This window comes from Anopheles nili, chromosome 2, assembly GCF_943737925.1.
Source record: "Anopheles nili chromosome 2, idAnoNiliSN_F5_01, whole genome shotgun sequence".
NCBI classification, from domain to species: domain Eukaryota; kingdom Metazoa; phylum Arthropoda; class Insecta; order Diptera; family Culicidae; genus Anopheles; species Anopheles nili.
Genome location: NC_071291.1, coordinates 57680204 through 57706506, shown reverse-complemented (window position 1 = coordinate 57706506; position 26303 = coordinate 57680204). Strand labels below are relative to the sequence as shown.

At 43.6% G+C, this 26303-nt stretch overlaps 2 protein-coding genes across 2 annotated transcripts; both read left to right on the top strand.

The window, feature by feature from the left end:
- Positions 1-221: 221 nt before the first annotated feature.
- Positions 222-19368, top strand: LOC128731222 (DENN domain-containing protein 5B). Its single transcript, XM_053824328.1, has 13 exons — positions 222-465; positions 11430-11955; positions 12055-13075; positions 13168-13421; positions 13518-13727; positions 15557-15779; positions 15849-16119; positions 16554-16850; positions 17425-17560; positions 17634-18030; positions 18109-18227; positions 18363-19064; positions 19179-19368. The coding sequence occupies exons 1-13, from the start codon at positions 222-224 to the stop codon at positions 19366-19368; spliced, it is 4590 nt and encodes a 1529-aa protein (XP_053680303.1).
- Positions 19369-22467: 3099 nt separating this feature from the next.
- Positions 22468-25550, top strand: LOC128721291 (glutamine--fructose-6-phosphate aminotransferase [isomerizing] 2-like). The gene has a single exon (XM_053815029.1). It carries the CDS (start codon positions 22468-22470, stop codon positions 24496-24498), a length of 2031 nt encoding a protein of 676 aa, XP_053671004.1. The 3' UTR covers positions 24499-25550.
- The last annotated feature ends 753 nt before the right edge of the window (positions 25551-26303 follow it).

Here is a 26303-nt window from a genome sequence, read left to right as displayed (position 1 = left end):
TGTTTTTCTTTAAGCAACATATAATTTCATAGCAGTATGACAGCAAACAATATTTGAATAGAAACACCCTCTCGAGTAGTCACTTCTCTGTCGAAATGGTTCAAATATAAACAAAACAAACCCGCTACCGTTTACTGAGACGGGTAGCGTCAGTTGTCCTAACAAAAGAAGCTCATTTAACTATTGAACCATACTCCTCCAGCTCGTTGGCGTGGTAGAAAATGGGTGATAAATCGAACGGTCACACCATGGCCGAAAACAGTGGCCACAGCAGCGCTACAGCGGAAACCGGAACAAACGGTGGCACGTTGACGGAAACGGGCAGAAATCCCACGGAATCTCCTAGTCCCGGTCAGCGCCTGGGACAGAATGAAAGCGTTCAACAGCAGTTTACGCGCTTTGCGGATTACTTCGTGATCTGCGGGCTGGATCTGGATTCAGGTCTCGAACCGGATCTGTTTGCAGGTAAGACTAGCGATAATTACACCGTTCGAAGCGGCGTGGGGTTTTTTTGCGGTGATTTTACGGTTATTTTGTTGTTGCTAACTTTAAAATTGACGTGGCGATGGAACTGATTTAAAACTTAGCATAAACTGCAGGCATCATTTTGTGCCCTACATTTTGGTGTCTCATGCAGACTATTTTTGAATGGGTTGTCTAAGTTGAAAACTTTTCTCTAGCTTAGACATTGTCCAGCTAAAGAAATTTACAAATCTGGATGATTTTTTCGGTATATGTATAATACAATTGAACGTGCTATGTGCACATTGCTGCTGATGCATTCGTGGACGTTTTGAAATAGATAATAAAGTATTAGCAAGACACGAATAAGTTGCGTTTGAAACGTTGCTTCCTTTACGACATTCGTTTTCATTTTCTCCCGCATTCTACCAACCCGGACGGTATCAATTGCTGCCAATTAAGTTCAATTGAGCGTCCATTCGCCGCAGGAGTACGATTGTGAAGGAAATGAGGGGTCTGCAATGCGTTGTGTGAAGTATGGCCGTTCTTGAACTCCCTACAGAACAACGGAACGCGTTGTAGGATGTTTTGTTAGACAGACAACGCAAATGAGCTCGCTTCTGAGGCAAGCTATAGTGCCAAGGAACCTGCACACAAAATGAAACAATTGAGCAACACTTGCGAGACTATTTTGCGCCCGTTTGTACAAACGCGTGTGCAACGTTTTCCCTTGGCACTGCGTCTGGTTTCCGGAACCATTGTTAGCATGTACAGTTTGGAAAGAGGTCTTCCTTTTTGGCTAGTTCCTAAACAAATGCCAATGTACTGCTCGTGTCGCTTTCATTTACTTTCGAAACATACTAGTCGCACACTATATATATATTTTTTTTTACTAAATGTCGCGTTCGAGGCTTTTAAATAGCTGTTATTCGTATCATTTCACACGTGCTTCCGGTATTTGCGAGCGGCAAGTACAAGGTTGCAGTAGTTTTGGAAATCTGCCAACAAAATGATGCTGAATTGAAAAACAAAGTTAATGGTAATGAGTCATGTTTAAATGCGAACTAAACTACCACAAGTTTGACAAAATTGTTTTTTAATGGAAATATCATTTAACGAAACAATCGCGAAGCGGTTTAGCGATTAGTCCGTCCAATATTACTTCGTTATAATCACAACATTATAATATTCATAAGAGGTAATATATTTTATAACTTTATGAGGTATTTCTTAAAAGGCTTTATATGAATTTTTGCGAAAGGCTTTGGTTAAAAGCAACCATAACAAATTATTTTAATTTACGCAATGAACATCCGTTTGAAACCAGATAGAAAAGTGAAAAATAAAAACCATAATTACAAAGTACACTTGACGCTAATGGTGCTGGATCAGTGGGGAAAACGACAGGCCTATTGACCAACGCAGTGTGGCCTAAAGAATGCTCCACACATACATGAGCAGGTCCATGGGAAAATGGTGGAAGTAGCCAACGGCCCCCACGCGGATGCCCTCCAGCAAATAACGAATTCTTCAATTGCGCTGTCGTATGTTGCGAGAACGGTTGTTGAACTCGTGTGAGATGCTGAAATTATGCTGCAAGCAACGGTGCTTGGCGAATGCAATTACAGTTAGTCTCTGAAAAATAGGAAACCTAAGCATGAAAAGATGGAAATATCTCATCAACATATGCGACATTATCTAAAAGATATTTAATATTGTTAAATTGAAAACGATTAGCTTTTCATTTTCTATGACGTTCTATGAATCCTTTTTTGGAATAGTTTGAAGCATATGATCAAAGATTGAAACATCGATTGATGCATACAAAATAGCGCATTTAAAAGCATTCTTCGAAAAATGTAAAAAGTTGCCTAGTTTCTGGAAATTTAGCTTAGTTGTTTCTTTCTACAGCATCTGCTATCGATAACAATCGGTACATACTGTCTTCATGGCCGCTGAGCTTAGATGGTCGAATGGTTCGAGGGTGAAAGGGCTTTTTGTGGGAGTAAAAATGCCGGAGCTAGTTATTGTGTTTATGCCTTCTTTTCTTTTCAAAATTGGGAAAAGCAAGTGAGCAAAAACAAAAAAATCTCAAACGCTATTTTGCTTACGGGCGTGTAGTAAACGTAACGTTACATGAGATTTGGCATTTGCTTCGGTTGGGAAGATGACGTCGCGATGGTAAGCTGCACCCTTTAAGGATGGCCTGCTCGAGACAAATAAATCTGTTCCGCTTGAAACTCTTACCGTTTAGGAACATGATGCGCAACATGACATGCTGTTAAATGCCACAGTGTGATCGCAATCTCGTCAGTCAGGACAGCGTCGAGCGCATACGAAAGTCTCCTGACGGGTTAGTGTGCGAAATATTTCAAACACTGGCAGCCAAACGGATCGAAACGAATTGGCGTGTGTTTTTTTATATTTTTTTCCGGCACTGCTGACCGACAACAAAATTGCGCTTTCGCCGAAAAGTGAAATCGTTTGCACCATGACCTTCTTGGCCTTGCAATGAGTCATTACGAGTGACACACAGTATTGTTACACACTGATAACGGTTTGTCTTGTCCAAAAGCATATTTTCTGGTATAGCGTTGTTGGAAATAAAAACAACTCGCTTGGCCAAGTAAAATAACGATGAACGATAATGTCTTGTTTGGGTGATAAATAAAGATAACACAACTTCAACCGTTTTGACCGTCTGATTGACAAGCGTGATACTGCAAGCTGATGTTTTTTTTATATAATGCTGCTTTTATCACAGCAAAAAATAGCAGTTATCCAATTGTCTTAATGGGTGTGTCTCACGTAGAGTTTGATGATCCCATAACTCCACACCGGATGAGCATTATCAAAGAATAAATAGATTTATGTGGTTTTGCGTTTCCAGACAGGCGTCTTTTCAAAGGCGACGAACTCCAGACCGTTAGTCACAACAAACTGGGTATCTTTTTCTTCTTTCTCTATGCGACTGGTACCAAACTAAGGTTAGCCATTCTCGCTGAAATCGATTTGAGAACAAAAAAAAAGTTTTTATGTCGTGGTTTTGCCAGATAAATATGGCAAACCAGACTGGTGAACGCTGCGGATTGTACCGTGAAAACGATACTATCATCAACTCGAAGATAGTTTGGTGCCGATAACAGACTCAACGGCGCCAAAACTCTGTCCCGCCATTTGGATGCACCCGAGCGGGGGTTCTACTTACGGAAAATGACTACCAGACTCCGAGAAACGCTTCCGGACGACACGCAACGAGCATAGTGCCAAGTATTGATTTTTCGTTCCGTTGTAATGCACGCGCGCATCTATGCCTGGTTTCGATTTTTGCTGACTCCTTTCGGTTGCCAGCCGTGGTCCCTGGAAAGCGAGCTTGTCCGTTCCATTGTTGCGTGTGCGATGAAGTGCAACTTTTCAATATCTCTTAAATCCGTAAGGACTTTGGCTAATTTGTTGCCGACAGAATAGAACAACGGTTTTAATAAATGGTCCCATGAACACTCACTTCGCTTCCGGGGAGTTTGCAAGAATATATGTTCCATGTGTGTTGCTTATTTGCTTAAACAATAAAACGTGTTGTTTATTTGCTGAAATCGTAACCCACACATTTCTGTGTGTTGCTAAATATAGAGAACATAATTGTGCTTTTTACAATCCTTTGATTGTTCTTTTTTTATATTTTTTTTGCTAAAATGTTTTTCACATGAACTATAAAATAAATATAACTTGTATTATCATAAAGTTCTCACACGCAGCTTGTGTCGTTGTAAATTAAACTGGGTGCTCAACATGATGTTATTTGCAAGGGTTTTATTGAGCGCTATCGTAAATGCATCTCAGAATCATAAAATAAAAAAAAAACCTGCCAATTACAATAGGAACATTTATTTCTAAGTAACAACAGAGGACCAGAGAGTACAAACAGAGCGTAGTACTGTAGCATCTACAATTTTATTATAGCAATTTGTGATAATGTAATTGTCGCGATGTTGTGAAACTGCTGTTGCTTGGCTTGGTTTGGTTTACTTGCACGTGAGCAGATGAAACAGGGTTCCCATAAATCCCCAGTGCTGGGTAATTTCATCGACCAACCCCCCCCCCCCCCCCCCCCCCCCTTAGAATTCAGTTACGAACACAGCGTATAATATTGGTAGTACTAGAGCGTCTTGTGTGTTTACATTAGCACCGCAATGTTTCCGGATGGGCGAATGCATATTACGCAAGCGGTGTCCAAACATACATTATTCAGGAGTTCCGTCCCAGAGCCCCTAATATCTTCTCGTTCGCAATTTGCCGTAGAAGTTGCAAGCTTTTTTTCACACAAGAATGTTTGCTTCTACCGCCTAGGTGCGGATGTTGTTTGTGCACTACAGGAGGGAAATCTCAAAATAAGTCAACTTTGAAACGTGATCCGAGCGCGAGCCTGAGTGAATTGTGTTGGTGCCAAAAGGCATTATTAGAATGCGTGCGGGACTGTTGGACTCTTCCGTTAACTCTGTGTCGTGTCAAAATCACATTCAAGACGATGGCCTGTGTGTCTTCTGTCGATTGCACATCCATAACCTAGTGGCAGCCGATTGTTGCCGGATGGGGCAATGTTATTGGGGCACGATATTCGAACCGTGCCGGCGGCGGTGGTCCGTTTGGATGCTCATAAAAATTGAACAGCTTCGATCTGACCAGCGACACACCACAGTGTTGATGTAATACGTTATGATCCGCCAAGCAGCATTGATGGATCTGCGTTGGGAAACGTTGAGAAATCGTCCGTCTTGGTGAATGGCGCATGGAGGCATCTCAGTTCAGTTCGCCAAATAACTGAAAAAAGGGTTTGACACAGCATCTGGTGTTGTTGTGTTGCGTGTAGTCCGACTTTTGATATTACGGGGTTGCTTTATGGTTTTACTGTTTAATTCAATTAATCGCTACATCTCGGGTGGTAAATCGAGATAATCGTTTACGAATGCGACAGATAACGCTCATGTTGATGATGAGCAGATGCAATAATTACCTGTAATGAACGCCTCGCAAGGGCATATTATGCAATTTTAATTTGCAGAAATTTACAGACATGCAATTTTAGTGTAAGAGGAAATTTATCGATCTGTAGTGGAAGGAAACTCAACGTTATCATGTATAATGATTATTCAAATAGATATTTTTTTCATGCTGATATTGCGATATATGTATTAATCTATTTCTTACCTCTATGTTACTATTATGTACCATAAACGCTTTTCTTAAAATTGCATCAATATGTAATGATTGAACGTTTTATAGTTTTTATAGCCTATTCATGAAGCGGTTTGTTTTTATGTTTGTCATGTATTAATGATAAACTTTTCCCTCTATTTTCGGTGAGTTTTGTAATGAGCTTAATGTAAAATTTGGCCATGTATCCCTGTCAAACACCTGGTGCACTTGATGGTTACTGCGCATGCGATATGGCTGGTTGGCAAAGAGGTGCTCCCTGGAACGTTTAGGTGTATATTTCCCCTGGAAAAAGTATTTACGGCAACGACCTTGAAATTTTTACGGTTCACCATCATTTCACTGGTTTCCCATTTGGCCGATGGGTTTTCCATCGGAGCTTCGATTTCACTTTTACCTCGTCTATTGCAAACTTTCACTGCTGCTGCTACCCCCAATCGGCAAGGTGCGGCTCTGTATTCATTGCCTGCTTTGACCGTGTGTGCAGTTCAACCAATGCACCGCGGAGTGCACTTGAATAAATGTAACTGTGGAAGTTGTGTGGTTGCTCACAATTGGTAGGGTGCTTAACCCAGCGAGAAAGGTGACCATAACAACCGACTTGAGTAACGTTGACCGCTAGTTGTGGACTATTAGGTGCATCTTTTTGTGGTGCAACTGTTTATCTGCTCGGGTCGTACACCTGGGAGCGATTTGAACGCATGCCTCTCTGCTTTAGGTGAGGTTTCTGCTCAGCGCCATCAGGGGATGAAAAAAAACGGTGAAAGTTTTAACATTTTCTCTGCAATTCTAATTTTTCCTTTTTCCTATTAAAGTATTCAATTTTTGTATGCTTGCTGCAGGCATTTATGGATGATTTTATTCACTTCCAGAGAATGCTACTCAAATTGAGCGTTTCTTGCAAAAATTGTTTCAATCTTATAAATTTACAATCAGAAATTACTACATTCCTTTATTGATGATTTTATTTCCATTGTACCTCAAATTGACGTTGCCAGCTTGCTTGAGCAAATTGCCAAATTTGGTTGTGAATTTGTTTTATGAATAAAAATTCAATAAAAATTTTAGAAAAGGTGTATAAATTTTACTAAACACATATTTAGCTAATCTAATATCGATTTCGTACTTCACTGTTCAATCAATCCAGATTATCCATGAATGTTCTCAAACTATGTATGTATTTTGTGATGCTTTTCCTACACATTTCCTGTAGCTAACGAAGTGCATCATTAGCCCACATCACATCATCCATAAATATACACTCTGGGAGCAGTTAAAAGACAAGGAAGTTTTTGTATCAGCCTTGGGTGCAATGAACAGTTTACTGCTTGTTTCGTTTTTTTTTCCTAGAGAAAGTTGACGGTAATGAACTTCCCTCATGTCCGTATTGTATGGGCATTTTATTTTCATGTTTTTTGGGAACAAATTTCTTTTAATGAAAAGATAAATCACAATGTAATCAGTCACAATCAGAAATTGTCTTTGGAATATATGTATGAAAAAAAAATGGTTTTGAAATCATTTCCACGCGTGTTTTTCATAGTTTTTTTTATAGCGTGTTTTTCGTGGCCTGGAACATCGGCTGAATTTGTCCATCACGTGTTAAATTCGCATATTCATTTAGCTCAATTCCCATGCTGGGGAGAAAGACGATGGGCTAGTGTGACCGAGTTTTTGTGAAATGAAAATTCACACAATTGGTCCCGATGAGCAGTGGGACGTTAATAGTAAGTTGAAAAGGAAAAAGAATCACGCCATGCAACCTGTTCCCATTTCTGAGATCTGGAACAAGTGGCAACGAAGCAACAAAAAGTCGTGTGAAATGTAGTTATTTTTCGTTTGGAGCGTGTTCTTCATAAAATTGCTCCCTTTGAATCATAAGTGATGGTAATTTTAGCAAAGAGTCCTAGCATTTTAAAAACTTTTTTTAATTTTGTCTCCTGGTTCGGCGCTAAAGTCGATGTATTTGATGGTAATTTTGCGTTTTTAATACCCGATGGGTAACGGTGTCAACTCCTTCCCCCGGAATAGATCAAACACTGACTGACTGAGCACAAAACTGCCGATTGTGGTTTGGCGCGCGTGATTTATGGTGAATGATTTCATCACGTACGTGACCATGCGCTGAGGTTTCTTTTCGCGACCTCTATTAGGCTTTCCACTTTTCACGGTTGCCATGCCATGCGTTCTCTACGTCATTCGGCTCGTGTAATTCCTCGAAGCAATATTTCTGTTGTAAAGATATATTATTAGGGAGTACACATTTTATTCCTTTGTTTCTGCTCAAAACATTGTACGTGAAGTTGACTGTACATTCACTAAGTTTTTTTTTTGCTATTGGGGTAAAATTGAACAATAAAGCTATAAGTAGTCATGACTACTTCTGGTTTATCCAGTGACTTGACTCCTCCATATTTGGTATAAAGTTGTAAAGAGCTGAATTAGATCTGGAACGCAGAGCGCTAACGTTCTAGAGGTGCGTACACTGATCCGGAACGTCCTCGAAAATCAATATTGGGGTGAATGTCGGGGTCGTATGAATTGTTGGTGGTGTCCCTTTGGATCTTCCGATTAATATCAGATATACCAGTTCCATATAGACGTGGGATGCATTAGACCGAAGCAAGAATTAAGTATGTAAGATAAACAACGTCGTAGTATTTATTAGACCGAAGCAAAAATTATCTATGTAAGGTAAACAACAGTACCGTCAGGAACTACCGGCTTTTCGATGGCTGTTCGTCAAATATTGATGAATTTTGGAGATGGCTGATGACTTCAAGGGACGAGGTAAAGGTGCGACCTATCCGTTCCATTTAATTAACTAATGAATCAGACGGCTAGCCGGTGAGTCAAGGCATTCATATAATTCCAATCGTAAATGGCACGCTCGTCTATCACATTGGTCAAGGCTAGAAACCCAAGTTCGTCAACCTTATTGGCAATGGCGTGAGCAAAAGGGTTCGTGCCATGTCAAGAACCAATTCCAACGCCAGTCAGAAGGTTTCGGAGGTCAACCAGAAAAAAACAGGGGCCTTCAAAAGAAGGGGAACAATGTTTCTGTTAGTACATCGCCGTAAATCGAATGCTACAATTGCATGGGACGCTTGGGTTAGTGTGCTGTTTCGCGTTTAGAGACGTTGTAACATGAAAATATGACATTAGCTGTTCTGCAGTCTTGTTTTATCGATTCAGGTAGCGCCTTGAAAAAGGGTGTGATAGTGGTGTTACAACAAGCCAACCACCCGCTAGTACTTCCGCGAAAGAAATGTGACACTCGCATGTTCCACCATCGGGGACCAGGAAGGAAGCGTGCTTTTATGCTGATGTTTGATTCAGCAAACAGATTACCGATTAGCACGTGATTTTACTGCCAGTTGGGGGTCGTTAATGATAGTCCAGTGTGAGGCCTCGTAAGTACATTCGAATTCGTACACCACCACGAGCGTGTTCGTCCGTAACCGTTTCGCGGTGCGTTACAGGAAACCCAGCGGACTAAACCCACCCGGAGCCCGGCTCTGCTTGGTTGAAAAATAGTCCCCCGCTTCACTGATCACATTCGAAAGTGAAAACGGAAGTACTTTTCTTCCAATGCGTGGTTTTTCTTTTTTTTTTGTTATTGCTGCGTGCTTTGTTTTGCTGCTCGTGGAAGTGCGGAAGGTCTGCATTGAAATCGTTCACAGCAGTTCCGTCGAGAGGGTTTTCCGGGTTTTCCCGCTCAAACAAACATTGCTGGCGAGACTAAATTCAAACAGTAACAACAAAAAAACCTACCCACTCGCGACGTCACTGACTGTTTTCACGTTTTTTCTTCTCGTGCGATAGCCCAACCAAAAAGCGGGTCATAAAAGATTATCGTCTGCCGCGGAGCGTGGGCCCCGTAACGATATGGTCGCTATTGTTTTCGACCGTAATGAGCCGGTACTAATTCAATCATCGTCAGCATCATCAACATCGCACGATAGAGCGTTGGACTGTGAGGACCAAACTTGTTGCTGCTGCTTCGTTCGTCACGGTGTTTTTTGGCTTCATCAGAATTTTAGGAAAATAAATCTTAGTGAAAGCTCGATGAAGCAAGGAAAAGGCGTAAGCTGGAAAATGCTGAAGGGTCGAGAAAAGCGTTGACTCGTTGGGTAATTGCGTATTGGATTCAATGAGGTTTAAGAGGAGGGTTTACTTTTATGAAGAAATCTGCCAATGGATGGATGGATTAATAAAAAAATAATCCGTTCCACATATAGTTTGCTTTATGAGTGATGAAGATGTATGTTTGCTTACGCGTTCGTTCGTTCGTTGATAACCCAGCAGCTGATTGTAGGAATCCTATTATACGTCAATCGTTGATGCAATCACACTAACACGGTCACTGATTACGGTTACGATTTCAACCGCCACCATAAAGATGAAACTGAGCGTGAGTTCGCCGTAACATGTTAAGTTTGTAGATTTCTTTCAACATGAGCGCTGCTAGTAACAAAATTTGTTCCTGCTCATGAATTGCCATTAACCGCGAGCACACGGTAGCTCAAAACAAAAATGGCACCCAGGCTTTGGCACATCACCATTGCTTTAAAGTTGCGTCACAGTGGGTAACAGTCGACCTCATTGAAGTGAAGCATATCATCAGCCCTTCATGTGCCGACCGTTTCGTACCGTAATGGGTTCTAAGCGCTTGGATGAGTAGAGGATGTGTGCTCTGCACCAAGCGATTCTAATCGCTTTTCCAACCACCCGAACGAGTCGAACATTTCCACACTCGATGCGCACTCTCCCGGCTTGGTGTGGTGTAATTTTCGTGCAATTGTGTCGTTTCAAAGAATGTGGGTTGCCGGTCGGGGCGTGTTCCGGTTTATCCTCCCGTCGTCCCGTGACGCATTTCATCTTGAATGGTATCTTTTCTGCTCGAGGCATCACACGCGGGAGCCCACAACGGTGGTTGGTTTCTAGCCCTTTTTCGGTCAATAGCGCCTTTTCTGTTTGGTCGGTCGGTGTCGGGGAGAAAAAGAAAGGCAGCTGAGTAAGCAAAACCAACGAAAAAATAACCGTTTCAGGCATACCCGAGACGTGGTAGGTCGCACGCAGCAGGTCGTGCTTATAGTCATAGGTCATGGAACATGAACGCTTAGGTGTTGTTGGTTCACTTGGTGAAGGAATGTTAAAAACCGTAGGCCAGTAGCTTGGTGTGGGAACGCATCACAGTGCCATAAGGTAGTTTCAGGTTAAGAATTTTATCCAGCAACTAATACGGTTGTGGCATTCGACACAGTGGAAAAGTAATGATATGGTCAGGTTAACTGATTTCAATTAGGCTTGAACTGGAATGCTCGTAGAACATTCTGTACATTTTCGTTTATTGGGCACATACATTTGCCTAACAAAACAGAGACAAAAATGAAATTAAATAATCTTCACCAACTGTTGTTATTTTTAACTTCCAAATCGTTGCTTGTTTTTTGTTGCACTTATATGTTAACAATCCGATTCGAATAAAATGTATTTTAGATTGCCTTCTATAAATTCAATTTATTATCATTAATTTTTAAACTTCATATTAAATACTCTCTAATGAATGCTATTTCTTCCCGCATTCATCTAAATTGACCAGTTTGTGATAGTTCGTTGTCACTCTTGGCATGCATGTCGCAAATAAAGTCATTTTTAAATTTCTCTTTTATCTTTTTATCGACTTTTTTCTTACATCATTTTATACGGCAAGACATTTAACACAGTTATATTTGTTTTGATACTCATTTCAGGTGATAGCCTCCACTGTTCCCCGCTCGACAGTGCATACAAAAGCAAACCGTTGGCACACTACCCGGAGCACGTCGCGTGGAATCCGTTTGACGCACACGGTATCTGCATGCTGTCCTTGCCGCAAGGTCTGCGCTTTCGCACCCAAAAGCACAACATCGAGCCACGGTTCCATGCGTTCGCAACCACGCGCGAAGATGGCAAGCGTTGCTATGGGTTCAGTCTGGTGTTCTACGAGGAGGTGCGCAACCGTCAAATCTGCAGTGCCATGCACACGCTCCAGTCGATGTTTATTACCGAAATCTCCAGCTCGCAGCAACCGCCACCGGCGACGCTGCGGCGCGTTAAGGAAAGCCCCGTCAGTCGGTCCCTACCGAGGCATTTCAAAATTGCCGCTCAGGCTCCTGCGTCCGCGCTCAGTTACTACGATGTCATGAAGGACAAGCTGTACGTGGCCAAAAGCCTTTCGCTGGTGTGCCAGGTGCCGTATGCACACGTGGCTGAGCTGTTTCTACAGAATCTATACCGGTATAGTAGCACCCGAAGTCCTAAGCTTTTTCCGAAGCTTTTTCATAAATGAATTAGTGTGCTAATGGTTTGAATTTTACATTTTTTTTTGCGTTTTAGATGTCTTCCTCGACACCCCGGATCGCGGCTTAGCCTGGAGAGCTACGTGTATAATATCCTGTATGAGGTTTCCACACCGTCACCGGGAAAATCGATCCGGATATACATACCCCCGGAAGAGCCCCACCTACCTCCAGTAGCAACCATGCTGCAGCGCCCCGCCCTGAAAGACGAACTACCATTCATGGACTTTCCACTCCGGCTGTTGTTCACCTATCTCGGCGTCGAGTGCGTCATTCAGCTGTTTACATGCGTGCTCCTTGAAAGCCAAGTGCTGCTCCGCTCGTCCGATTATCAGAAGCTAACGATCGTTGCGGAGTGCATCACCTCGCTGCTGTTCCCGTTTCAGTGGCCGCACGTGTACGCTCCGATCCTGCCCGCCTCGCTGCACCACTTCCTCGATGCGCCGGTTCCGTTTGTGATGGGGCTGCACGCCGACTGCGATAGCAGCGTGCGCATTGGTAGTGAGGCGAACCTGTGTTACGTCGATATTGACAAGAAATCGGTGCAGCTGCCGGAAGAGCTGCCCTCTTTCCCGTACCGACATGACTTCATCTCGGAGATCACGGCCGTACTGGATAAATACGCGGTTCCGCGCGATCGGTCGTTCGATCCACCCAGCATACTCAGCCCAAAGAATCTCCTCAAGGACCATGACATGATGACGGCCAGCTGCACGCTGCCGTCCGGGATGCACGTGCGTAGAAAGCACTCGTTGCATGATCTGCTCGATTGGGACCGGCCAAACTCACCCGACTTACCACTGCCACCGACGGCCGTTCCTGCGCGCCCTGACGTCCGGCAGAGGATAGTGGACATCGTGCGACGTAGCGGGGGTGATGAGGTGGACAGCGGTGGGCCAAACGAAGTCATGCCTAGTGCAAAGCAGAAGCAACCGCTCTCCACCCTCGAGCAGTACTATGAAGATCTGAGACTAAATAATGCGCTTCGCGAAATTTTCCTCAATCGGTTCGTACAGATGTTCGCCGCTTATGAACACTTTGTAATTCTTCCAAATCAGGTGAGTTTCGGGCCACGAAAGCTCGTGGATAAATGATTTCTTGATTAGGCTTACAATTTGAGTATCTATGTGCTTTTCAAACGCTTCCACAGAGTAAAGATGAATGGCTTACGAACAGGGAGTCGTTGCACAACTTCGACAAGGCGTCATTTTTGTCGGACCAACCGCAGCACCATCGCCCGTTCCTGTCGCGCTTTCTCGAAAGCCAGATGTTTGCCACTCTTATCGATAACAAAATCATGCTCTCGTGGGGCGATAGCGTCAACGGGTGTCAACTTGTGGATAGTTTGAATGGCGACATGGAGTATAGCTTGAAGTTGTTCGATTCTAGGATAAAAATTCTTCGGTAAGCATCTTGCGCCCAGAAATATCGAGCTCTTCAAGGATTCTGTATTTTGATTGCCGTTTGTGCGTTTTATTTATCTTTTCTCGAAACACATAGAAAGCGATACGGAGGAGAAAGCATGATTCGGACCGCAAATTACGAACCGTGCATACTGACCAGAGAAACGCAGAAGCTACTTGAAAAACGATTGCAGGCAGTCGACATGGAAGTGGCGCCACCGAGTGAAATATTGGATAAACGTGCTCCGTATTACCGAAGCTTCCCGCTACTGGAAAAGTCCGTCCTCAACCAAGAATGCGTCTCGAGGTACGAATAGCACCATACGCTTTTATGTGTGTATGTGTGGCAAACCGCTCTCCTCTCCTTCTGGAATCAGCTGCGCTGATTGTTTTTTTAATCTTTTTGTTCATGTGAGTGGGGTGTTGTTTGTGTTTTGTGGGTGCAAGGCTTGAGGCGCGAAGGAAAGGATATGCAAACACGAGAGAAGAGAAAAATCGTACGTGGAATACAATCAACAGTAAAAAAAGGATGTCAAACAATGCTGAACACTAAATTGATTTCCATCGAATCGCTTCCTCGGGTTACAAGCTTTGGGGTTCCGGTTCTCAGATAATGGTTTGATGCTTTGTTTAAAATATTGCTCGTTTTGCTATTATGGTTTGGTTTCCAGTTTCATATGGAAATAGCGCCTACACGCTGAAATTCCCTTTACGGCGACACAAAAAAAAAACTACAACATCAAGCTTCATCCTCAAGTGTAAATTTTTGTGATATTTCGTAAATAGTTTTTTTTACGCAAAATGGTTCTCCATATGTCATTGCTTATATATTTGATTAATTGTTTGCAGTAGAGTAAGCTTCATTTTAAGCAGCTCCCTTAGGATGCAATAGTTTACCATACGTATAAGAAGAATTTTTGTTTACTTTCACTTACATGTGATACAATTCAACTTCTTTTCGACTTGTCTGTTTCCTGTTAATGTTTGATATTATTGCCGGCTTCAGAACGTAGGTATACGAAGAGTTTTTTTTATGTTTCGCAAACGGTGCTCAGTTTTATCAGCAGATCAAACGGACAGACGTTTAGACAGTTATAATGAGTAACGCGAAGAAAAATATTTTAGGTATTTTTTTTATGAAACATGCAGCGAAATAATCAGGATCAATCTTTTGAATTACATTATAGATCCTTCGTATAGCTTGTAATGAATTATATTCTTTTTTTGCACTTTAACTGCCACTATTGTTCACCTAACTATCAATTCTGATATGTATATCGACGTGTATATTCCAATAAGTTTAAATTCTTCACTGCTCTGCAAGAAGAGAATCCCACTACGCTATGCTTCTTAATGCACTCATTACCTTTATTATTCTTGAAGAATCCTTCACCTTCAAAGGTGTTTCGATACGCATATCCTCTCTCTCTAGTTTATAGTCGTTTTAAGCCATGAATCTCTCTAAACGTAGAGTTTTCTGTAATGTTATGCATGAATGTGACGTTTTTGCATGGACAGTATGTTTCGTGACAATGTTTAGAATGTAGATGTATGGATCATAAGGCAATTGTAAGTTGTCTACATTGTGGTAAGATCACTAGCATTTGTGATTAGGTACAAGTGTTGAAACTCGATCGATCGTGTACAGCAATGGGTTGATGATGTCTCTAGGAGATGGAAAGGACAACGATGTGTTACACAATAAAAATCCTTATTTTTCTTTTTAACAAATACCGGCTGCATTTATTGTTTCATGGTCATTTTTTTTAAGAATAATATTTTTTCTCGAAGTAATAGTAATAGGATGTGCATCTCAGCCACATGATTTTGTTTATTAGCTTCGCGAAGTTTTGTTTCAAGGAAACTTGACACGACAGAGAGCATGTGTTTGTAATTCGCTCAGGTAAGGATTTTTATTCGATTCTAGTATCGGTTTGTATCATACAATGTTTTATGTTTCGGTGATGTTTGTTACTTTCTGCTTTCTTACTACTATCGCATTTTGTGTGATCATCTTACTAACGAACGATTTTTGGCTTTTGGAAAAATTAATAGCCGGGATTTCATTATGGAACAGGAAATCTATACCAGTAAATTAATTGCAATGTTTTCAATCAAACGTATTCTTTCTTACAGAGGTAGCAGTTTGCGTCGCGTAAAAAATGGCAGCACAAAGTGGAAGGTGAAAGAGATATCACTGGACGGTGGAGGGCTAAACAATGCTTCAACTCTCCCGGGCTTACCGAAGGATGGTGACGGAAATAAGTCCAATCGCAACTCTGCAAACCTTTCCGGCACAGAAATTAGCCCCGCACTGCTGGCTCAAGCAAACTGGACGTTCGTCGAGAAACTACTAAAGGTACGTGATTGAATTATTGTCGACGAAATTGGTATGCTTAACTAACCTTGGTATTTTATTCATTTAAAGGACATCAAAAGCAAAACCAAACGTATGCTACTCGAAAAGATGGGTACGGAAGCAATCGAGCTTGGTCTCAGTGGAGAAGCATCGGTCACTGGCGTAGAGGAGAACACTATGATCGCTTCCCTGTGCGATCTGCTGGAAAAGGTGTGGTCACATGGATTAATAAACAAGCAGAGTAAATCGGCCCTTTGGACGCACCTAGCTGCCTATTTGGAGATAAAGGATTGTCAAAATCCAGGCACGCATCAGATGGAGAACAGCTATTTAACACCAGGTAGGATCGAATACCATTCCAAGAGCACATTGAATAGGATTTACAGGATATTTGCCATCATTTTCCGGGATTCAATAAATCAGGGAGCTGTTAAAAATTTTATTAAAAACAATCACGGAGCGAATCATTTAGATATTTATTCTAAACACATGCTACATTATTTCTTAATATAGCCTTAGCGTGGACAGTCATGAGGAAGCGGATGGATTGTACGTTACGGTTACATTCAAGTCATTTTTCTACTTCTTCGCCTTTTATAGCATGATTCGATGAGTTTGCTTTTATTTTTGACCTTACTGATCAGACAGAGCATTCTTTAGTTATTATGTTTGTGTATTGTTCCAATAATTTACTTTGATAACATTCTTTTTCGTTCCTCCGTTTGCTTCAACACGAACTCTAACGTTGTTTAACGAATCTTTGCCTGAACGAAGTGAAAGCACGTAGCAATTCTGAAACGCGATGTCACACACTAAAGCCTCCGAAAATTGGTGGTACAGCGAGCTTTAAGTACCATACTACTATTGCGCACAAAATTCGCCGGCTGCAAGGTAGCAGCACCAGCCAACTAACCGCGAGTAGCGGATCGGTATACTCAGCCTCGTCGCCGGAAACGGTACCAGCGTCACCGGGTCGCTTTACTAACTTTATGTTGTCCGATGTCGTTGCTTCTTTTGTTGGTATGCGTAATGGGTCGGTAGCTAGCCTGTTTTCCATGCGCAGCCATTGCGGTGAGTAATGTCCTTCCGAGCACTCGCGAGCTTAATAGAGTTGTGGCCAGAGTGAAATCATTAACGGGTGTGCGCGTGGTAATCGTTGTTTTCGGTATATTCGCTAAACGTTCATGCGCGTTCCGGTACGTGAAGTTTGATGGTATGAGGTTAACGATACGTTTTAAACCTTACTAAAATAGTTTCGAATGACATATTTTATACTATGTTAGAATATTCATATACATACTATGACATACTATGTGAGAATATTTACTTGCCAAGCATCATTCATTGAACATTAATCGTGTCGAGAACCCATATTTTTGTTTCCATTGCTATCAAAATTATATTACTGTTTAATTTTAGGCCTGTTTATTTTTGATCATTGTACAAAATGGTTTTGCTTTACCAAATTTTAAACTTGATTTAATCATTGTTGTTATGTTGCTGTTTTCGCTAAACATATTTTGTTTTATTCTTTGATCTATATTGTTTTATGATTTGCTATTGAGTGTATTTTTTTTCGGTTGCATCTTTTAATGGTATTTGAAATCTATGTATTTTAATGATTTGTTTCCAAAACTCTGCACAGATCTGTCCTCGTTGGCCATAGAACCTCAACTACCACCGCCGTCACCGACACGTGGACGTTCCAAATCGCGAGAGCGCAAAAGCTTAGGCCCAGAACAACTACGATCACTTCCGGAGTCGTTGGAATTTGATATACGGTAAGTTATTTTTTTCGTCAACAGGTAGATTTGATAAACTTTAACGAATTTTTATTACATGCTATTCGTACAGAAACATTTTGGCGATGACAGACATTAAAACTCACATCGGATACGCTCGGGCGTGGGTACGGTTGGCCCTGGAGAAGAAAGTTCTCTCTCGCCATTTGCGAACGCTCCTGTCGGATGCTGTTCTGTTGCGCCAACTTTACAAACGGTCCGCATTTGTGCGGTGTGACGATGAGGTGGAACAATTCCTGTACCATTTGCTCACACTGAACGCTGTGGACTATTTTTGCTTCACCAACACGTACCCGACAACTAAGCTACCGTATCGGGTTGTGATTTTCCCGTCTAAGAAATCTAGCGCTGCGACAACCTCGGCGAACGTGTGGATAGCGATATCCGGCAGCCTTGGCGAAACGCAGACAATCAATGTTCCGCGGCATTCGTTGGAATTTGTGTTTCATGTAAGACTGCATCTCTTAAAATGGCCGGCAGTATATTAACCCATTGATTAATTGGTCATTTTTCTCTATTTATTCTAGCACAAAACACTCGGTATATTGACATCTCTTCGAATCGGTCATGATGATACTGGAATGTCTTCAAAATGGCTGGTAGAACACGTTGTAATAAGGAATGAAGTTAGCGGACATACTTATAAGTGAGTGTTTCGTTTTTAAAATCCTTCATGCATATATTTTACGATAAACCGTATAAAAAATCGTCCGTTAATATCATGTGTCATACATCTTATGGATATCACTAAAATCAAATGTCTTCTTCATCGATTTTACAGATTCCCTTGCGGTCGATGGCTTGGTCGAGGTATCGATGACGGTTCCATAGAGAGGCTACTGATCGGGCAGCTTGTACCTCGAACCGTGGACAGCGAAGAGCTGGTGGAAGCCTGCAGAACACCACCGCGTACCCGTAGTCCGAGCATACAACGGCCAGAGGTACGTCCATCGGACATTCAGCACATGCTGGGTGATTGTGTGAACGCCATCGTCAAATGGCACTACCGACCGAGCCGGGATCGGGACGCTAGCTCACTAGCGAATCTGTTGTGCGGTGAGAATGGGCTGGTGAAGTGTCTAGAACAGGCGTTCCTGTGTGGCTTCCGCTCGTCTCGCCTGTTCGGGCGCAACTTTTACCTTTGGGACTACTTTGTTCGGGTGAAGGAACAGTTCGAGATTTGTTTGGTAGAGGAATCGGTGGAAACGGTACGCGGTGGTGCATCGAACTCGCCTCCAACCAGCGGGTCCAGCCCGGAATCACCGCCACAAGGAACGAGTATCGGTGGTAGTCATCCTCTCGGCGTGACAGGACAAGGTGGTGGTGTTGCCGGTGTTAGCAGTATGGCACTCTCACCGGTAGCTCGTCAGGAACTGTCGGCCGTGTGGCACTGCTATTGCCATCTAATGGATGAAATCAATAACGTCAAGCAAACGCTAGGCAAGGATGGGCGGTTCCAACTGTTTATCTGTTTAAGTTTGAGGTAAAGACAATCAAACCATTTGTTCAAAGTTGTAAAAAGTTTGATAATCGAGTTCGATTATGATTCACATCGCTTGAAACACAAATAATCAGCTCATTTTCCTTCATTTTCCAGGGAGCATCTGCTACACCGAATGTTAGTACCTATGGCGTACACGCGCGTAACGGCCGAGATGTACGAAGAGCAAAGTTTCATGCGCAAGAAAGGCCTGTTGACATTCCTGCGGCAGATATTGGAACCTTTGGACGAATTTCACATAGTGCTGGAAAACTCCATTACTCAAGGTATAGGATCGCACTGTTAGGCTGGATTGGGTCCATTTTTTGAATTCTAGCGCTAAACGGCAATGAACCGAATCGAAGCAGAGATAGCAATTGCGGCAATTGATTGGCTGCCGAACGGAGAGCGAATTTCATTAAGTTTAATTTTGTTCATAACCCGGTGCACCTGCAGGAATTTTAGGGGTTGTAAAATTAATAGTAACCGTAGAAGATGAAGTAAAAATTGAAGTTTCTCGAAGTGGTACTCAGCGAATCAGTAAGAATACAATTGCTCATGAATTTATAATTTGATATTATTTTGTTTGCTTACGGGAATACTCATGAAAATTTATATGATAAGCGAACCAGTTCTCCTTGCCGTAGATTTGTATTGTGAAACAATCACCATGCAATGTATATGAAATGTACGATATTCGATGGCATTTGGACAGCAAACTACTGGAACCAGTTAAAATGGGCTCAGTGCTCCGAATAGGTTAATGTCTAATGGTGGTTTTTGGTTGTGCTAGGTTTTTTAAATTGATTTCCTTTTTTTTCTTCGCCGTGCGACAAGGTCGAATGATTTTACTCTTTAAGGTTAATAATTCCGATAGACTGAACCCATGATGAGATTATCTAGTGAACATATTACTCAATCCCAATTCAGAAACTGTGGCCAAAGAATATGTGAAGCAGAAGTAAAATGTAGAGTCATGCGCTGGTAGCACGTAATAACAGAACTCATCGGATAACGCAAAACGGTGAAATCATTACGCAAAGCTTTTTAAGAATTATTTGATTATTAGTTTTTCGTTACTCGCTTGTGATGTTATTTGTTTCGCTGTCAATTACGTTTGCTGTTAATATTTCATTTTTTTATATCTTCGGGATTATGCAGGTTTTAGCTTCTGTTTTTTAATCAATATAAATTTAAATCGTATAGCTGTGTAACGAACAGTGAGATTGTGCGGACAAGCGAACAATAGTCATCGACGTTAAACTGTGCCAAAATACGCGTTTGTTCTTGAATAAGGAAAAGGGAAGAAAACCATCTTTCGGACAGTCGTTTCATCGTTAACAATTATAGATTACGAAATGAAAGTAATTGAACTAGATGTGGATACGTGGATCTGTTTGAAGCATCATGAAATGAAATGACTAAATGTAAGAGTATATTTTTCTCGATTTGCAACCTATACAGGCGGTAACGCAGTGTTCACGATTGGAATATCCATCCAATTTTGTTCGTCTAACGATTATTTGATTTCCCTTCCAAGCCACGACACAATCTCCGTATAATCTCCAATGGTGAGTGTGTGGATCATCAATTTAATAATAGTCAATCGAATATTTGATCTGTTTAGTAATAGGGGATAATGTAGATTCGTGTATAGACGAAAGTACCTATACGTTACGTTCCTGTCTTCGTGAGCATGAAATGTACATCTAACATAAAAGAAATAAAAATCTCCAAACTGTCGTTAAGAGCACTGAAATTATTTTTCAAACTAAAGAAAACAAAGTTAGATCTAAGTTAAAACTGGATGGAATTAAACTGATAAGGTATTTTTTTGTAAGCTTACAAGCCCTAATGGCGGATCAGCAAAAGATCTAAAATTGAGAGTCGATATTTATCCCGATTTGCGTTAACGGAATTTTCACGTATGTGAGCTTTCATTTTCCGGGCACCCTTTTTATTAGAGAAAGCTCTATTTTTGACACGTAAAGCTTCCATCTTGACAGTCAGCTGACAAGCGGTGTTGGCATTTGTGACGGCTCACAAAATCGTCAAATGATACAAAAAACAACAAAATAACGACAAACATAACAAGTACAGGAACTTCTCGGTATCTTATCAAGCCATCCAAAGCATAAAACACGACCCAACGTTCCATGAACGCGTAGTGGCATCCCGCGCTAATGATCATCGATTATCAGTTCCGCGAGTGACGCTATTAAAACCCCTTAAGATACAAGTTTGATTACGGTTTTGTTTCTTGAATTTTGTGTTTTGGTTCTTGTTTCCGAAATGAAATAAAAGTGTGTTTAGGAACAGTTCGGTTAAAGGTAAAGTGCCAGAAATCTCCCAAAGAAGTTGCTATTTGTCCGCTGAAAACGCATTTACCGTAACAACTGTGAGAGAAAATTACCCCGCTTACATGAGTCATCGTGTCATTTAAAAAAAAGAAAACAGCAAACAATACTATCACACAGCTGACGAAACTCGCGATCGTCCACGTGGACAGCAACATCACCGAACAAGTGAGGGCGGTATTTGACTTCATTTTACCTTTCACGCGGAAAGTTCATTCGTACAGTTGCATTCGTTGCTTGAATTCTGAAACAATTACACTCCGTACGCGGTTTGTGTTGTAGGCTTTGCCTTGAATACTAAACAGCTTATTCGTCAGGAAGGGAGAGTCCTGCAGTTCCACACAGGTTCTGCTGAGCAGAAGGTGAAACCAGTGGCGTGAATTGTGCCGTGAAAGTTGCTCTGATCGCACACACCTACTACCGAGCTGCCATCTCAGGTGCAGGAGTACATCCCGTCCACGGTTCTCCACGGAAGAAGTCAACCTTTTTCCAAAGTAACCCGAAGCCGAACAGAGGCTCGTCGTTGAAAGGATAAACTGCCTGCTTGCAAAGTACTATCGTGAGGGAGGTCGGCACCAAACAGGCCACACCTCATCGTACCGACGTGGAGACTCCGCGAGAACCAGTCAAACAAGCCCCAGACACGGACACGGAGCCACCATCCCGTAGGGTGGTGCCACAAACACCACGAACCACCGCGATTCCCCGGTGCTGGACCGACAACGTGGAGGGGCCCAAAGACGGTGCGCGCGCTGCTGCTGCAACAATAAACTAGTATTGACCGGCGGGCGAAAGACTCAGTCTTCGGTTGTACGCGCCCGCGGAAAGATCTCACGCGAGCCGCTCGATATCCCGGAACACCGCAATAGCGCTTTGTCTCCCCGACTCGGTCGTTACGTTAGCTAGCTGCGCGATCGTACGCGTACGTCACGGCACGCGAACCAAACGAACGTGTTCCTTTCACGCTCCTGCGTAGGTGACGTGTGCACGCGGACGAAAGAAACCTTTACGCAAGGGGGAAAAAAGGCGCTTTCCCAACGCGCGGAACAATGTGTGGTATTTTTGCGTATCTCAACTTCCTCACGCCGAAGTCACGCCGTGAGGTGCTGGATCTGCTGCTGAACGGGTTGAAGCGGCTGGAGTACCGTGGCTATGACTCGGCCGGTGTGGCCGTCGATGGCGCGACGGTTGATGCCGACATCGTGATGTTCAAGCGCACCGGTAAAGTGAAGGTGCTGGAGGATGCGATCCGTGAGGCGGCCAATACGCTCGATTTCACCGAACCGTGCCGGACGCACGTGGGCATCGCGCACACGCGATGGGCCACGCATGGTGCACCGAGTGAGGTGAACTCGCATCCGCAACGTTCTGACGACACGAACGCGTTCGTCGTCGTGCACAATGGCATTGTGACGAACTACAAGGATATCAAGAAGTTCCTGGAGCTCCGTGGGTACGCCTTCGAGTCGGACACGGATACGGAGGCGATCGCGAAGTTGGTACATCATCTGTGGAAGCAACACCCGAACTACTCCTTCCGTGAGCTGGTCGAGCAGGTGATCCAGCAGCTTGAGGGTGCGTTTGCGCTTGCCTTCAAATCCAAGCACTTCCCAGGGGAGTGTGTCGTGACGCGACGTGGTTCACCCTTGCTGGTCGGTATTAAAGCTAAGACGAGCCTGGCCACTAACCACGTGCCGATTCTGTACGGTAAAGGCCACCGACACGGTTCGTCTGGGAACGTGCAGGTTGAACCGACACCAGACAACACGGCTGACTTCATCAACCCGGGCGAGGAAGTGGAGTACTTCTTCGCATCCGACGCGTCCGCCGTGATCGAGCACACGAACCGTGTCATCTATCTGGAAGACGATGATGTGGCGGCGGTAAAGGACGGTGCGCTCGGTATCCACCGGCTGAAGAAGAGCCAGGATGATCCGCACGCGCGCGAAATCACCACGCTCAAGATGGAGATCCAGCAGATCATGAAGGGCAACTATCGGTACTTCATGCAGAAGGAAATTTTCGAGCAACCGGAATCGGTCGTCAACACGATGCGCGGGCGCGTCAACTTCGACAGCAACAAGGTGACGCTCGGTGGCATTAAGGATTACATCCCGGAGATCAAGCGCTGCCGGCGGTTGATGTTGATCGCGTGCGGAACTTCGTACCACAGTGCGGTCGCCACGCGCCAGTTGCTTGAGGAACTAACCGAACTTCCGGTGATGGTCGAACTGGCGTCTGATTTTCTCGATCGTAACACACCGATCTACCGTGATGACGTGTGTTTCTTCATCTCCCAGTCCGGTGAAACAGCGGACACCCTGATGGCGCTGCGATACTGCAAACAACGCGGAGCACTGATCGTCGGAATCACCAACACGGTCGGTAGCTCGATCTGCCGCGAGTCACACTGCGGTGTGCACGTGAACGCTGGACCGGAAATCGGTGTCGCCTCGACGAAAGCGTACACCTCGCAGTTCATCTCGCTCGTGATGTTCGCACTCGTCATGAGCGAGGATCGCCTATCGCTGCAAACGCGCCGTCTAGAGATCATCGAGGGTTTGCGTAACCTCGACGCACACATCAAGCAGGTGCTGATGCTCGACCAGAAGGTGCTGGAGATCGCGCAGGACCTGTACCAGCAGAAGTCGCTGCTCATCATGGGACGTGGGTACAACTTTGCCACCTGCATGGAGGGTGCGCTGAAGGTGAAGGAGCTGACGTACATGCACAGCGAGGGCATTATGGCGGGTGAGCTGAAACACGGTCCGCTCGCTCTCGTCGACGATACGATGCCGATCGTGATGATCATCATGCGTGATCCAGTGCACCTGAAGTGCATGAATGCGCTGCAGCAGGTGACGGCACGTGAGGGTCGTCCAATCATCATCTGCGAGGAAGGTGATACCGAGACGAAGACGTTCTCGTCGAAGGCCCTCGAGATCCCGCGCACCGTCGACTGTCTGCAGGGTATCCTGACCGTCATCCCAATGCAGCTGCTTTCGTACCACATCGCCGTGCTGCGCGGTTGCAACGTCGATTGTCCGCGAAATCTCGCCAAATCCGTTACGGTCGAATAGGTTGGGACGGGCGGATGACATCCAGTGTTGACGTGATCGTGTCGAAGTGCGTGTCAAGAAACTAAAAGATCCTGTCCGTGCGGGACGACGTTCCATTTGCTTCCTCGATTTATAGCGTCGACCGGTGGAACAACGCTTATGCTTTTTATTACGTTTTACGCGCGTTCAATATGCAATTTATCTTTCATTTTATATACATATGCCTATATACGTACGCCACGCATCCTTTTATGTACCACCCCATCCCCAGGCAGAAACCACGGGTTTAGCTAGGGTTTTAAGACGTTTCTAAGACGTTAAGACAAGAGAGTCTTGCAATCTACTGCTACAAGCGATACCCTATTTTCTCACGCCTTTATTAGTACGATTCTCTTGTGCTCGTGATCGGTACATTTTTTACTTGTTTTATTTTACGCTTTCGCCTCGCCTGGCTACTGGGAAGAACGGATGTTGCAGATTCGTTCGCAAAAGCATCACATTTTAAGCGACAGTGTCATTTGAAGGGATGTTGTTTTATTACATTTTTTTATCGTTACGATTGTTGTTGCGAGTGATACACCCACACGGTGAGCACGATTACGGGAATGTTCGCTATCATTAGCCCATCCATGGAGGTAATGAGCCTGTTCGTCGTCGGTATTGTGGCCAAACCGGGCACGATAATCGCGTCCCTGCTCACGGTGCCATCGGTCTCTCGGTTGGAAGTGGTTAGAATGAAAAAAAAATCGGACATCTTCCACGTCCGCAACGTGCGTTAGCAGCAGTTGCAAATACTGCCACCCACCTCACACACCTGCCGGTGCCCACAGAAACTAGCACACGCGAGTTGCGGTGATAAGGAGGCCTACGTTTCACTATCACAATGGCGCGGTAGTAACCGACAGACAGGTTGATAGAGCGTCGACACCGGGTTGCGGTCAGGGTTGTCAAAAACGGAGGGGCCATTTTTGTGTTAGGACGCGTTTCGCGCGATAAACCATTTGGCCTAATTTTGGTTCCCATGCGCGAAACCCACCGTCCTCCGGCAGTGCAATAAAAATTAGTATCTCCAATCGATTGTGTCGTAATAGCCGGCATTTTTTCGTTTGTTTGTTATTAAATGGCCATTGTTTAGCGTCAATGTGCTAGCGATGCGATTAGGTGCGCGTTTTGGATTGGCCATAGGACGCCCAGATTCCGGCCAGACCAGCTGATGGCAGCGTGAAGCCAAAGGGCAGTTGAAGCTGAGCGAAACTTCCCGATGCAATTATCGTGACGTTGGTAGGACCATCTCCGTTTAGTTGATTGATTTAAGGCACGCTTCGTTGTGGATGTTGTTTTTTTTTAAATTGTTTCGGTGTTAGCTAAGATGTACGACTAAATTTAAGCCAAAAATTTAACGGAAAAAAATCGAAAGAGAAGAAAAGGACACAAGAATAAGACAAGATTCGGGCGTGAAAGGTAGCCATTGAAGCGCACTGCACGTTTTATGCTTGGTGCAATGCGGAACAACATTCGAATGAAGCAGAAGAGAAGAAAGAAGAATGTACCCTATTCCATAGCAATTGTTTCTCTAGCGATTTATAGAATACTGTAAGGATAAGGAAGCGAACTATGCACTCCACCCCCCGCGAGATCCGACTGTAGGAGGCGGAAGCAGGAGCATGAAAGGAAGCGTATATGTGAATAAAGTATTATTGCTTTCTTTTTTATTCGTAAAAAAAACCCAAAGCGCGTGAAGGAAGCGTTTCCCTTTCGATTAAAAACATCCGAAGATCGCTTTCTCGTCGGAAAATGGAGCCAATCTTTTCGAATCTGCATTTTAT

What these genes read in the sequence shown, in the direction of transcription:
- LOC128731222 (XM_053824328.1), top strand. Translation starts at nt 222, where the DNA reads ATGGGTGATAAATCGAACGGTCACACCATGGCCGAAAACAGTGGCCAC. An exon ending in CGAACCGGATCTGTTTGCAG is followed by an intron (nt 466 to 11,429) that starts GTAAGACTAGCG and finishes TACTCATTTCAG; the next exon opens with GTGATAGCCTCCACTGTTCC. An exon ending in TCGTCGAGAAACTACTAAAG is followed by an intron (nt 15,780 to 15,848) that starts GTACGTGATTGA and finishes ATTCATTTAAAG; the next exon opens with GACATCAAAAGCAAAACCAA.
- LOC128721291 (XM_053815029.1), top strand. Translation starts at nt 22,468, where the DNA reads ATGTGTGGTATTTTTGCGTATCTCAACTTCCTCACGCCGAAGTCACGC.